Source organism: Thalassophryne amazonica, chromosome 9, assembly GCF_902500255.1.
Source record: "Thalassophryne amazonica chromosome 9, fThaAma1.1, whole genome shotgun sequence".
Taxonomy (NCBI): Eukaryota; Metazoa; Chordata; class Actinopteri; order Batrachoidiformes; family Batrachoididae; genus Thalassophryne; species Thalassophryne amazonica.
This window is the reverse complement of record NC_047111.1, coordinates 78,738,623-78,751,301: the sequence shown is the minus strand read 5'-3', so window position 1 is coordinate 78,751,301 and position 12,679 is coordinate 78,738,623. Positions and strand designations below refer to the sequence as shown.

The 12,679-nt window shown below is 39.9% G+C and overlaps 1 protein-coding gene across 1 annotated transcript; it reads left to right on the top strand.

Annotated features, from left to right (window-relative positions):
* The first annotated feature begins 3,508 nt into the window (after positions 1-3,508).
* Positions 3,509-12,459, top strand: zgc:153704 (uncharacterized protein LOC767759 homolog). Its single transcript, XM_034178501.1, has 6 exons — positions 3,509-3,664; positions 3,992-4,131; positions 4,227-4,306; positions 4,428-4,541; positions 11,536-11,637; positions 12,051-12,459. Exons 1-6 carry the CDS (start codon positions 3,572-3,574, stop codon positions 12,068-12,070), a joined length of 549 nt encoding a protein of 182 aa, XP_034034392.1. The 5' UTR covers positions 3,509-3,571; the 3' UTR covers positions 12,071-12,459.
* Positions 12,460-12,679: the final 220 nt, after the last annotated feature.

The following is a 12,679-nucleotide window of genomic DNA, read 5'->3' as shown; positions in this document are numbered from 1 at the left end:
GCATGGACTTAATGAGTGACAAACAGTACTCTTCATCAATCTGGCTCCAACTTTCTCTGATTGCTGTTGCCAGATCAGCTTTGCAGGTTGGAGCCTTGTCATGGACCATTTTCTTCAACTTCCACCAAAGATTTTCAATTGGACTAAGATCCGGACTATTTGCAGGCCATGACATTGACCCTATGTGTCTTTTTGCAAGGAATGTTTTCACAGTTTTTGCTCTATGGCAAGATGCATTATCATCTTAAAAAATGATTTCATCATCCCCAAACATCCTTTCAATTGATGGGATAAGAAAAGTGTCCAAAATATCAAAGTAAACTTGTGCATTTATTGATGATGTAATAACAGCCATCTCCCCAGTGCCTTTACCTGACATGCAGCCCCATATCATCAATGACTGTGGAAATTTACATGTTCTCTTCAGGCAGTCTTCTTTATAAATCTCATTGGAAAGGCACCAAACAAAAGTTCCAGCATCATCACCTTGCCCAATGCAGATTCGAGATTCATCACTGAATATGACTTTCATCCAGTCATCCACAGTCCACAATTGCTTTTCCTTAGCCCACTGTAACCTTGTTTTTTTCTGTTTAGGTGTTAATGATGCCTTTCGTTTAGCTTTTCTGTATGTAAATCCCATTTCCTTTAGGCGGTTTCTTACAGTTCGGTCACAGACGTTGACTCCAGTTTCCTCCCATTCGTTCTTCATTTGTTTTGTTGTACATTTTTCGATTTTTGAGACATATTGCTTTAAGTTTTCTGTCTTGATGCTTTGATGTCTTCCTTGGTCTACCAGTATGTTTGCCTTTAACAACCTTCCCATGTTGTTTGTATTTGGTCCAGAGTTTAGACACAGCTGACTGTGAACAACCAACATCTTTTGCAACATTGCGTGATGATTTACTCTCTTTTAAGAGTTTGATAATCCTCTCCTTTGTTTCAATTGACATCTCTTGTGTTGGAGCCATGATTCATGTCTGTCCACTTGGTGCAACAGCTCTCCAAAGTGTGTTCACTCCTTTTTAGATGCAGACTAACGAGCAGATCTGATATGATGCAGGTGTTAGTTTTTGGGATGAAAATTTACAGGGTGATTCCATAATTTTTTCCTCAGAATTGAGTGATTCCATATTTTTTTCCTCTGCTTGGTCTAAAAAAGTAACCGTTACTGACTGCCACAATCTTTTTTTCTTGATTTCTTATAGTGTTTCTTAAAGCCAGAAAGTTGCCATTTGAAATGACTTTAGTTTTGTGTCATGTCTGTGATCTGCTTTTTTTCTACAAAATTAAACAACTGAATGAACATCCTCCGAGGCCGATGATTCCATAATTTTTGCCAGGGGTTGTAGCCTATTCATGACTTGAGAATGACTTGCTGGTGACTTTGTCTCACCTCTGTGAAGTGGCATTCCATTCTACATTAACTGCAGTATGGAGTTCCTGGAAGTCACATGGTGGTGGGTCATGAGCATGGGCTTCATAATGTCATGCAGGAAAGACTGACCCATGTAAGTATAATACCAGGTATCACGTACATAAGTATTCACACCCTTTGCTCACTACTTTGTTGATGCATCTTTGGCTGCAGTTACAGCCTCAAGTCTTCTTGAATATGATGTCACAAGCTTGATGCACCTATCTTTGGGCAGTTTTGTCCATTCCTCTTTGCAGCACCTCTCAAGCTCCATCAGGTTGGATGGGGAGCATCGGTGCACAGCCATTTTCAGATCTCTCCAGAGATGTTAAGTTGGATTCAGGTTTGGGCTCTGGCTGGGCCACTCAAGGACATTCACAGAGTTGTCCTGAAGCCACTCCTGTGATATCTTGGCTGTGTGTTTAGAGTCATTGTCTCGCTGAAAGATGAACTGTCACCCCAGTCTGAGGTCAAGAGCACTCTGGAGGAGTTATCCAATCAACTGAATTTACTCCAGGTGGACTCCAAATAAGCTGTAGAAACATTTCAAAGATTATTAGTGGAACAGGATCCACCTGAGCTCAAGTTTGAGCTTCATGGCAGTTTCTTAGTTGCTTTCTTAGGTTTTTTTAATTCTTAATAAATTTGCAAAAAACTTTAAAAAACTTTTTTCACAATGTCATTATGGGGTATTGTGTGTAGAATTATGAGGAAAAAAAAGAATTTCATCCATTTTGGAATAAGGCTGTAACATAACAAACTGTAAAAAAAAAAAAAAAAAAAAAAAAAAAAAAAAAAGTGAAGAGCTGTGAATATTTTCTGGAAGCACTGTATCCATGTGGTCTGTTTCCCTAAGCCTGCTCCATGGTGCAGATGCCAGATCTAAGGACAACAGCAAGGGGACAATGCCAAGGGGTTGCCACCAACTGGATATGCCATATAGATGGCTTGTTTTGAATTGAAGATTGGAATGGATTGGGTGCATCAATCAAAGCCTTTTACAACAGGCAGATGGTGTGCAACGTGCTTTACAGTAACACCAAAGAACAACAATTCACAAAAATAAACAAGCACCCAACTCGAACCCAGGTTGGTTCTGTAGGTTTCTGGGTATGTGTATAAAGAAGGAATCTTTGCACTTTGAAAGTGTGAAAATTGAACAAGCCAAGACAGATTCATTTTCTAAACCAGCTTACTCCGGTCAAGGGTCAGGGGCTGGAGTCTATCCCAGCAGTCATAGGGGGCGGAGGCAGGGTACACCATGGATAGGACACCAGTCTATCACAGTCCTGAAGTGCCATTGAGTTTTTTATTATTATTATTATTTTGTATTTATTTATAGAGACAGGTTCCTCTTTTTTTTTTGCCGAGGTACATGACTCAGAAACCTGGATCATGCAGCAGGAAGCTGCCCCAGAATACTGGATCTAAATTAACTACCAATTTTCATTATTTCATGGAAGCAATTATTAAAAAAAAAAAAAAAAAGAAAAAAACTTTATTCCTGAAAAATCCAGGTAAGAACATGAATGCATAGCCGCGGTGGTGGGCACTAACATGACCAGGTTAGCCATATGGTGATGGGAATTAAAGCATTTCAGAAAGCCACTTTGTGATGGACAATACTCTTCAGGAAAGACGTTTTCTGTTTGTTTTTTTTACTGGAGTGTGTGGAGATTCCTGCTTGCAATCATGATCCAAAATGATATTTTACAGTAGATGCCACACTGATGAGCTTGTGTTCCATGTTTGGGTCCCCACATTACTATACATAGGGCGGTTGTGTTGTACTGTTGGAACTGCTGACAGGTGAATTTAATTCTGTGGTCTCGTACAGAAAGAACTGGAGGGCAGCCTGCTGATGTGTTTACTGCCTAAATCCATTAGCAACTACTTCAGTATAATCATGCACCCATCAGGATATCATCTTTTTCTGCTGCTACTGTAGTTTTGTTGCATGTTTGTCCTGATTGAAAATCCTGCAGAATGCATTCACTTCATTCATCACTGACTGAGGTGAGATCAGTGCTGGCAGGGAGGCAAAGGTCACCACAAGGGTTTCTGCAGCTTCCTGCTCCACTATATAAAGCAGACCTTCAACGCCAGACCGGCAGATCATCATCCAGGCTCTCCTTGCTCGTTATTTCTGCAGTAATGACTGCACTGCTGGCAGTGCTGGGAGCAGTGCTGTGCGCCTGCACGGTGTCCTCAGAAATAGCTCCACAACCAGACTTCAATGTGCAGCAGGTAAGATGCAAACTGTGCAGCTTCACATGAGCCCAGTCTGACTAAAGTGAACTGTGATGGCATGCATACAAATCATAATGATTTAATTATCAGGTATCCCGATATGGAGTTCTGTGACATATGTCACAGAAGTCTAAAACAAACTGTTTCAGGTCTAGATTTTATTTATAGCAAGAGAACCTCTACATACATAGACTGTGTACAGAGTCAGGACTGAGGGAACCTTTGGCTGTTTAACGTAAAATCCCACCTACATGCAACTGTAGTGGATAGGAAGACATTTTGAACCCCACTATTGACATTTTTTGCCTTCGGTGTGTCCAACAGGTGACAGGGAAGTGGTTCCTGATTGGCTTTGCCACGAATGCCCAGTGGTTTATCAACCACCGATCCAGCATGAAGATGGGCACGGCCAAGATCACGCCAACTGCAGACGGAGACTTGAACATATCGTATGCCGGCCTCACGTGAGTCTAAGAGGACAGACAGCCACAGAGAGGCTACGTTCACATTAGAAGCTGAAGTGACACATATTAGCTTTTAACACTCTTGTCTCTTGCAGCCCTGGTGGATCGTGTTGGAGAATAAACAGCATGGCAAAGAAGGCCGATGTTCCTGGAAAGTTCACATACACAAGTCAACGTGAGTAACCCCCCAACACACACACACACACACACACACACACACACAAATGAACATGTTCAGGAATGAATGCTAATTCCACACTGTAACCATCAGGTGACTCAATCTGTTCGTTTCTCAGGCTGGGGCAGTGAAAATGAGATGACCATAGTTGAAGTGAAGTACAACAAGTATGCCATGATTCACATGATCAGCACCAAAGGGGGCGTTCCCACCATTATCAACAAGCTATACGGTAAAGACAACATCACCTGTGTACCTCCTCTCTGACCCATGAATCACATTTCAGCACAGTCGTGGTTACTGTCACGCAATGATTATAATCCTGGTTCATGGGCCTTGCTGCCCTTCATATTATCCACTTTTAGCTGATTAAAAAAAATACAAATCACCAGCTCTGACACATGAACACTCAATCAAAACATCTGTGTTAGAGACAGCTCCATAGTCCTAAAACCTGGAATAGCCACTCTGAGAATTAGTCTTGAATTTATCACTTGAATTTTGATTTCCAAAGAGGCCCACTCAACATGCCTCTGGATGCAGACAGACCCACACAAATATGTTGACACACTGAATCACTTTACATAAACTAACAATACTAATATTCATAGCTTAGCTAATGAAAGACAGCATGGATCACAGCCCACTGCATCGTTTGTACTGAACAACTGAATGAAATTCAACACTGCAGCTTGCTCTCAAGTTACTTTCAGGGAAGCTAGACTAGGCAGCTAGTCTCCCGACTGCATAGATAATTGGCAAAGCTTCTGGGGAAAACCTGGTCTTGTTAGGAGAGACGGCATCCATCCCACTTTGGATGGAGCAGCTCTCATTTCTAGAAATCTGGCCAATTTTCTTAAATCCTCCAAACCGTGACTATCCAGGGTTGGGACCAGGAAGCAGAGTTGTAGTCTTACACACCTCTCTGCAGCTTCTCTCCCCCTGCCATCCCCTCATTACCCCATCCCCGTAGAGACGGTGTCTGCTCCCAGACTACCAATAACCAGCAAAAATCTATTTAAGCATAAAAATTCAAAAAGAAAAATAATATAGCACCTTCAACTGCACCACAGACTAAAACAGTTAAATGTGGTCTATTAAACATTAGGTCTCTCTCTTCTAAGTCCCTGTTAGTAAATGATATAATAATTGATCAACATATTGATTTATTCTGCCTTACAGAAACCTGGTTACAGCAGGATGAATATGTTAGTTTAAATGAGTCAACACCCCCGAGTCACACTAACTGCCAGAACGCTCGTAGCACGGGCCGAGGCGGAGGATTAGCAGCAATCTTCCATTCCAGCTTATTAATTAATCAAAAACCCAGACAGAGCTTTAATTCATTTGAAAGCTTGACTCTTAGTCTTGTCCATCCAAATTGGAAGTCCCAAAAACCAGTTTTATTTGTTATTATCTATCGTCCACCTGGTCGTTACTGTGAATTTTCAGACCTTTTGTCTGACTTAGTGCTTAGCTCAGATAAGATAATTATAGTGGGCGATTTTAACATCCACACAGATGCTGAGAATGACAGCCTCAACACTGCATTTAATCTATTATTAGACTCTATTGGCTTTGCTCAAAAAGTAAATGAGTCCACCCACCACTTTAATCATATCTTAAATCTTGTTCTGACTTATGGTATGGAAATAGAAGACTTAACAGTATTCCCTGAAAACTCCCTTCTGTCTGATCATTTCTTAATAACATTTACATTTACTCTGATGGACTACCCAGCAGTGGGGAATAAGTTTCATTACACTAGAAGTCTTTCAGAAAGCGCTGTAACTAGGTTTAAGGATATGATTCCTTCTTTATGTTCTCTAATGCCATATACCAACACAGTGCAGAGTAGCTACCTAAACTCTGTAAGTGAGATAGAGTATCTCGTCAATAGTTTTACATCCTCATTGAAGACAACTTTGGATGCTGTAGCTCCTCTAAAAAAGAGAGCTTTAAATCAGAAGTGCCTGACTCCGTGGTATAACTCACAAACTCATAGCTTAAAGCAGATAACCCATAAGTTGGAGAGGAAATGGCGTCTCACTAATTTAGAAGATCTTCACTTAGCCTGGAAAAAGAGTCTGTTGCTCTATAAAAAAGCCCTCCGTAAAGCTAGGACATCTTTCTACTCATCACTAATTGAAGAAAATAAGAACAACCCCAGGTTTCTTTTCAGCACTGTAGCCAGGCTGACAAAGAGTCAGAGCTCTATTGAGCTGAGTATTCCATTAACTTTAACTAGTAATGACTTCATGACTTTCTTTGCTAACAAAATTTTAACTATTAGAGAAAAAATTACTCATAACCATCCCAAAGACGTATCGTTATCTTTGGCTGCTTTCAGTGATGCCGGTATTTGGTTAGACTCTTTCTCTCCGATTGTTCTGTCTGAGTTATTTTCATTAGTTACTTCATCCAAACCATCAACATGTTTATTAGACCCCATTCCTACCAGGCTGCTCAAGGAAGCCCTACCATTATTTAATGCTTCGATCTTAAATATGATCAATCTATCTTTGTTAGTTGGCTATGTACCACAGGCTTTTAAGGTGGCAGTAATTAAACCATTACTTAAAAAGCCATCACTTGACCCAGCTATCTTAGCTAATTATAGGCCAATCTCCAACCTTCCTTTTCTCTCAAAAATTATTGAAAGGGTAGTTGTAAAACAGCTAACTGATCATCTGCAGAGGAATGGTCTATTTGAAGAGTTTCAGTCAGGTTTTAGAATTCATCATAGTACAGAAACAGCATTAGTGAAGGTTACAAATGATCTTCTTATGGCCTCGGACAGTGGACTCATCTCTGTGCTTGTTCTGTTAGACCTCAGTGCTGCTTTTGATACTGTTGACCATAAAATTTTATTACAGAGATTAGAGCATGCCATAGGTATTAAAGGCACTGTGCTGCGGTGGTTTGAATCATATTTGTCTAATAGATTACAATTTGTTCATGTAAATGGGGAATCTTCTTCACAGACTGAAGTTAATTATGGAGTTCCACAAGGTTCTGTGCTAGGACCAATTTTATTCACTTTATACATGCTTCCCTTAGGCAGTATTATTAGACGGTATTGCTTAAATTTTCATTGTTACGCAGATGATACCCAGCTTTATCTATCCATGAAGCCAGAGGACACACACCAATTAGCTAAACTGCAGGATTGTCTTACAGACATAAAGACATGGATGACCTCTAATTTCCTGCTTTTAAACTCAGATAAAACTGAAGTTATTGTACTTGGCCCCACAAATCTTAGAAACATGGTGTCTAACCAGATCCTTACTCTGGATGGCATTACCCTGACCTCTAGTAATACTGTGAGAAATCTTGGAGTCATTTTTGATCAGGATATGTCATTCAAAGCGCATATTAAACAAATATGTAGGACTGCTTTTTTGCATTTACGCAATATCTCTAAAATCAGAAAGGTCTTGTCTCAGAGTGATGCTGAAAAACTAATTCATGCATTTATTTCCTCTAGGCTGGACTATTGTAATTCATTATTATCAGGTTGTCCTAAAAGTTCCCTAAAAAGCCTTCAGTTAATTCAAAATGCTGGAGCTAGAGTACTGACGGGGACTAGAAGGAGAGAGCATATCTCACCCATATTGGCCTCTCTTCATTGGCTTCCTGTTAATTCTAGAATAGAATTTAAAATTCTTCTTCTTACTTACAAGGTTTTGAATAATCAGGTCCCATCTTATCTTAGGGACCTCGTAGTACCATATCACCCCAATAGAGCGCTTCGCTCTCAGACTGCAGGCTTACTTGTAGTTCCTAGGGTTTGTAAGAGTAGAATGGGAGGCAGAGCCTTCAGCTTTCAGGCTCCTCTCCTGTGGAACCAGCTCCCAATTCAGATCAGGGAGACAGACACCCTCTCTACTTTTAAGATTAGGCTTAAAACTTTCCTTTTTGCTAAAGCTTATAGTTAGGGCTGGATCAGGTGACCCTGAACCATCCCTTAGTTATGCTGCTATAGACGTAGACTGCTGGGGGGTTCCCATGATGTACTGTTTCTTTCTCTTTTTGCTCTGTATGCACCACTCTGCATTTAATCATTAGTGATCGATCTCTGCTCTCCTCCACAGCATGTCTTTTTCCTGGTTCTCTCCCTCAGCCCCAACCAGTCCCAGCAGAAGACTGCCCCTCCCTGAGCCTGGTTCTGCTGGAGGTTTCTTCCTGTTAAAAGGGAGTTTTTCCTTCCCACTGTAGCCAAGTGCTTGCTCACAGGGGGTCGTTTTGACCGTTGGGGTTTTACATAATTATTGTATGGCCTTGCCTTACAATATAAAGCGCCTTGGGGCAACTGTTTGTTGTGATTTGGCGCTATATAAAAAAATTGATTGATTGATTGATTGACAGAGGAAAGCTCAACCCAAAATGCACTGTCATCAACGTCTGTTTTTTTTTCCTAATCATTAAATGTACTTCAGGCCAGTTGTGGGCACAGTTCTGCTAATCCACTAATTAGCAAAGCTTTTTTTGTTAGCTCATTAGATTTTCAGCTAACTTTGAAAACTCTCAGCGGACCAATTAACTTCCATTAAACGTCCGTGGGGAGCATGAAGTAGAGTCACTGCACCTTCGTGCTGAAAGGAGCCAGCTGAGATGGTTCGGGCATCTGGTAAGGATGCCTCCTGGGTGCCTCTCTAGGGAGGTTTTCCAGGCCTGTCCATCTTGGAGGAGTCCGCGGCACAGGAAAGGGAAGCCTGGGGTCCCCTGCTGGAGCTGCTGCACCCGCGATCCAAACCCAGAAAAGTGGGTGAAGATGAGTGAGTGGTGAGTGAGTAAACTTAGTTCCGATAACTTTTAGACCACTAACATCTTTTTGCAGGCATAGTGAAAAAAGCTTAACAGTTAAAAACATTTGTAAAACCTGAAATCATATGTTTTAGTTACGTTTTGTAGCAGACAGACAGCTATGAGAGGTAGAGCTCAATCCTTTGCCAGCAGAGAAGACCTGCCTACCAGACACAAAGAAAGAGAAGGAAAAAACATTTATTTTCACAGCCATGCAGTCTTGCAGACATATTCACAGGAGACATGCACAGCAAGGCAGTTTTGACTTATGGTTAAAAATTTAAACCAACTAATTCCAGACAAGTTACTTGAAATTAACACCACCTTTTTGAATGTCTGAGCATTTACAGACACACATGCTAAAAGGCATTATGGGAAAATGAGCTTGCCGTCTTCAGTGGTTGGCCGGTTTATGTAAAAACCAGGGTATTCTAAGGTATTTTATTTATGACTACTTTATGCTTCCTGAATGCACAGTGGGTTACAAAGGAACCAGAAATACATTTGCTGGGCAAACAAATAGTGCACAAGTACCTATATGTAGTAGGGAGAATTCATCTAGCATAATACACAAACCAATGGTTTGACATTACTAATCATGCTATCAATTGTATGCATGGGAAACATTGGAGGTTGAGTAGCCAGGACACGAGGGTACTGAATTAGCAATCAGCAGCAGCTTGCCCAGCTATGCTGCAGTTATGGAAGTTATTGTCCCTCATCCTACAAAATCTGCCTCTTAACAGATAAAAAGCTGGCCTGGACAGTTTTCAGGTGGGTGAAAAATTAACTATAAAATTAACTATAATGGGAGAATGGGACGTTCAAGACATTGCAAAGAATTATAGGCTGTTCATCTATACAATGACCTCCAATGCTTTAAAATGGACAAAAAAAAAAAAAAAAAACAGACAGAAGAATAACCAGAATGGCAAAGTCTCACCCATTGATCAGCTCCAGGATGATCAAAGACAGTCTGGAGTTACCTGTAAGTGCTGTGACAGTTAGAAGACGCCTGTGTGAAGCTAATTTATTTGCAAGAATCCCCCGCAAAGTCCCTCTGTTAAATAAAAGATGTGCAGAAGAGGTTAAAATTTGTCAAAGAACACATCAACTGGTCTAAAGAAAAATGGAGGAATATTTTGTGTTCTCCTACTATGGTGTTGGGCCTATATATCGCATACCAGGTATCATGGATCAGTTTGGATATGTCAAAATACTTGAAGAGGTCATGTTGCCTTATGCTGAAGACATGCCCTTGAAATGGGTGTTTCAACAAGACAATGACCCCAAGCACACTAGTAAACGAGCAAAATCTTGGTTCCAAATCAACAAAATTAATGCCTCGCAGATGTGAAGAAATCATGAAAAACTGTGGTTATACAACTAAATACTAGTTTAGTGATTCACAGGATTGCTAAAAAAGCAGTTTGAACATAATAGTTCTGAGTTTGTAGCATCAACAGCAGATGCTACTATTATTGTGAACACCCCCTTTTCTACTTTTTTTTTTTTTACTAATAGCCCAATTTCATAGCCTTAAGAGTGTGCATATCATGAATGCTTGGTCTTGTTGGATTTGTGAGAATCTACTGGTACCTTGTTTCCCATGTAACAATAAGAAATATACTCAAAACCTGGATTAATCTTTTTAGTCACATAGCACTACTATTATTCTGAACACTACTAAATATATATATATATATATATTTATATATATATATATACACACACACAATCTTCCAAACCCACTTATCTCATTAAAGTTTATGGAGATAGACTGACAATCATGGTCCATTTTAAAGTTTCCAATTCACCAAACTGGTATGTCTTTGAGAGTGGGAAGAGGTCGGAGCAACCGGCGGGAACATGCAAACTCCACACAGAAAGGACCAGGAAGGAAGCAAACCCAGGACATTTTCACTATGGCAATAGTGTGAATCACTAAGCCACCATGTTTAGGAATTTCCATTTTTGACTGCATTTATGTTATTCATTTGATTTTTATCTTAATCTCATTTATGTTGTGCCAATTTCAACGGCACATATAAATAACTACCTTTGTCATTTAACTCTACCCAACATAAGTACTTAACTGAGATTTCAAGCATTTTTCACAAATTTCCAGTTCACCATGAAGCATTTCATTGTAACAGAAATGTGTGGGCACTTTTTTCATTGCACTGTAGCAATGTTTGAGGGTGCAATATCCTGCATAAATTTTACTGAGAAACTGACCATTTGAATAAAGTGCCATGAATATTGTGCACCATGTAAGGACTGATTCTGTAAATTACGATTTAGATCATCAAAGCAGGATACAGCTGGTAGATGGAAAATATGGAGCACAGACACCCAAGAACCAGGTTTGGAAACCAGTGTTAAGTTTTGAATGGATTAATCAGATGGTTTTACAGGCCGTGGAGCAGAGCTCAGTTCTGATGTGCTGGAAAAGTTCAGGATATTCTCCCTCAAGACCGGCATCTTGCCTGAAAACATTGCTGTTCTTCCCAAAAATGGTATGTTTCTGATCTAATGAGAGCCTTTGTGTGAAACTGAGATTTAAAACAGCAACAATTTGGGGCTCAAAGTCAGGTTTTGCAAAGTTACTTGAGGGAAAATTAAAATTCGACTTGAAAATGAGACAGAAGCTGTCGCATTAAATTGTCCAGCTGTGTGCGCTGTAGATCATGATTTATTTAAGATTGTAGGAAAGGACACTGTTGCACCATCCTGCTGTTGGGTCAAACATCTTGCAATATGTTAAATAAATAATGTGCAGTGATGCTAGAAAAAGTATAATTGCACCCTTTGAAGATAATACTGTTAAATTATTTTATAAAACAACTCTGACCATTAGACAGCTACTTTTGAGATCATAATGAACCTACAAGTGGCTTTACTCACTAAAGCTTTGTTCTTTCTTTTCCAGGCGAGTGTCCTGCTGCCTAACATTCTGCCCTGGTCATCGTGTGCCAAAACATGCAGTCCTAATCCCTTAATATTTTTTTCCCTGAACTATGGTACAAAACAATCAGATTATAATGTAACATCCAAAACATGCTTTGGTACGTTTCCAAATCCAGTGCCATATGAGCAAATTAAAAGACACACCTAAAATACTTTGCTTTTATTATCTTTTATAACAAATACAATGAAGTACATCCATAACAACACAGTCCAGAGTTAATTTTTCAGCAAGTGTTTACATCTAAACGCTTTGTACAGTTCTGTATACAAAACAATAATTTACGTCCCATAGAAGTCTAGTTACACGTAACTATACGACGACTTATAAACAAAATAAATATAAAAACAGACAAAAGTCACGGTGGGGGGGGGGGGGGGGTAGAATTAAAAGCCAAAGTATGAGTACACCAGCAGCACCTCTCTACTGAATCAAAAGAGTCAAACATTTCTCTATGACAAAAGTACAGGTCTGTCGGGGAAAGAGCTCGATGAAATGCTTTGTAACAGCACCACATACTGTATGAACCATATTTAGGCCACACAGTAATATTGGAAAACATCTGTCAAGTCTTTATGCCAGTAAAGGATAGT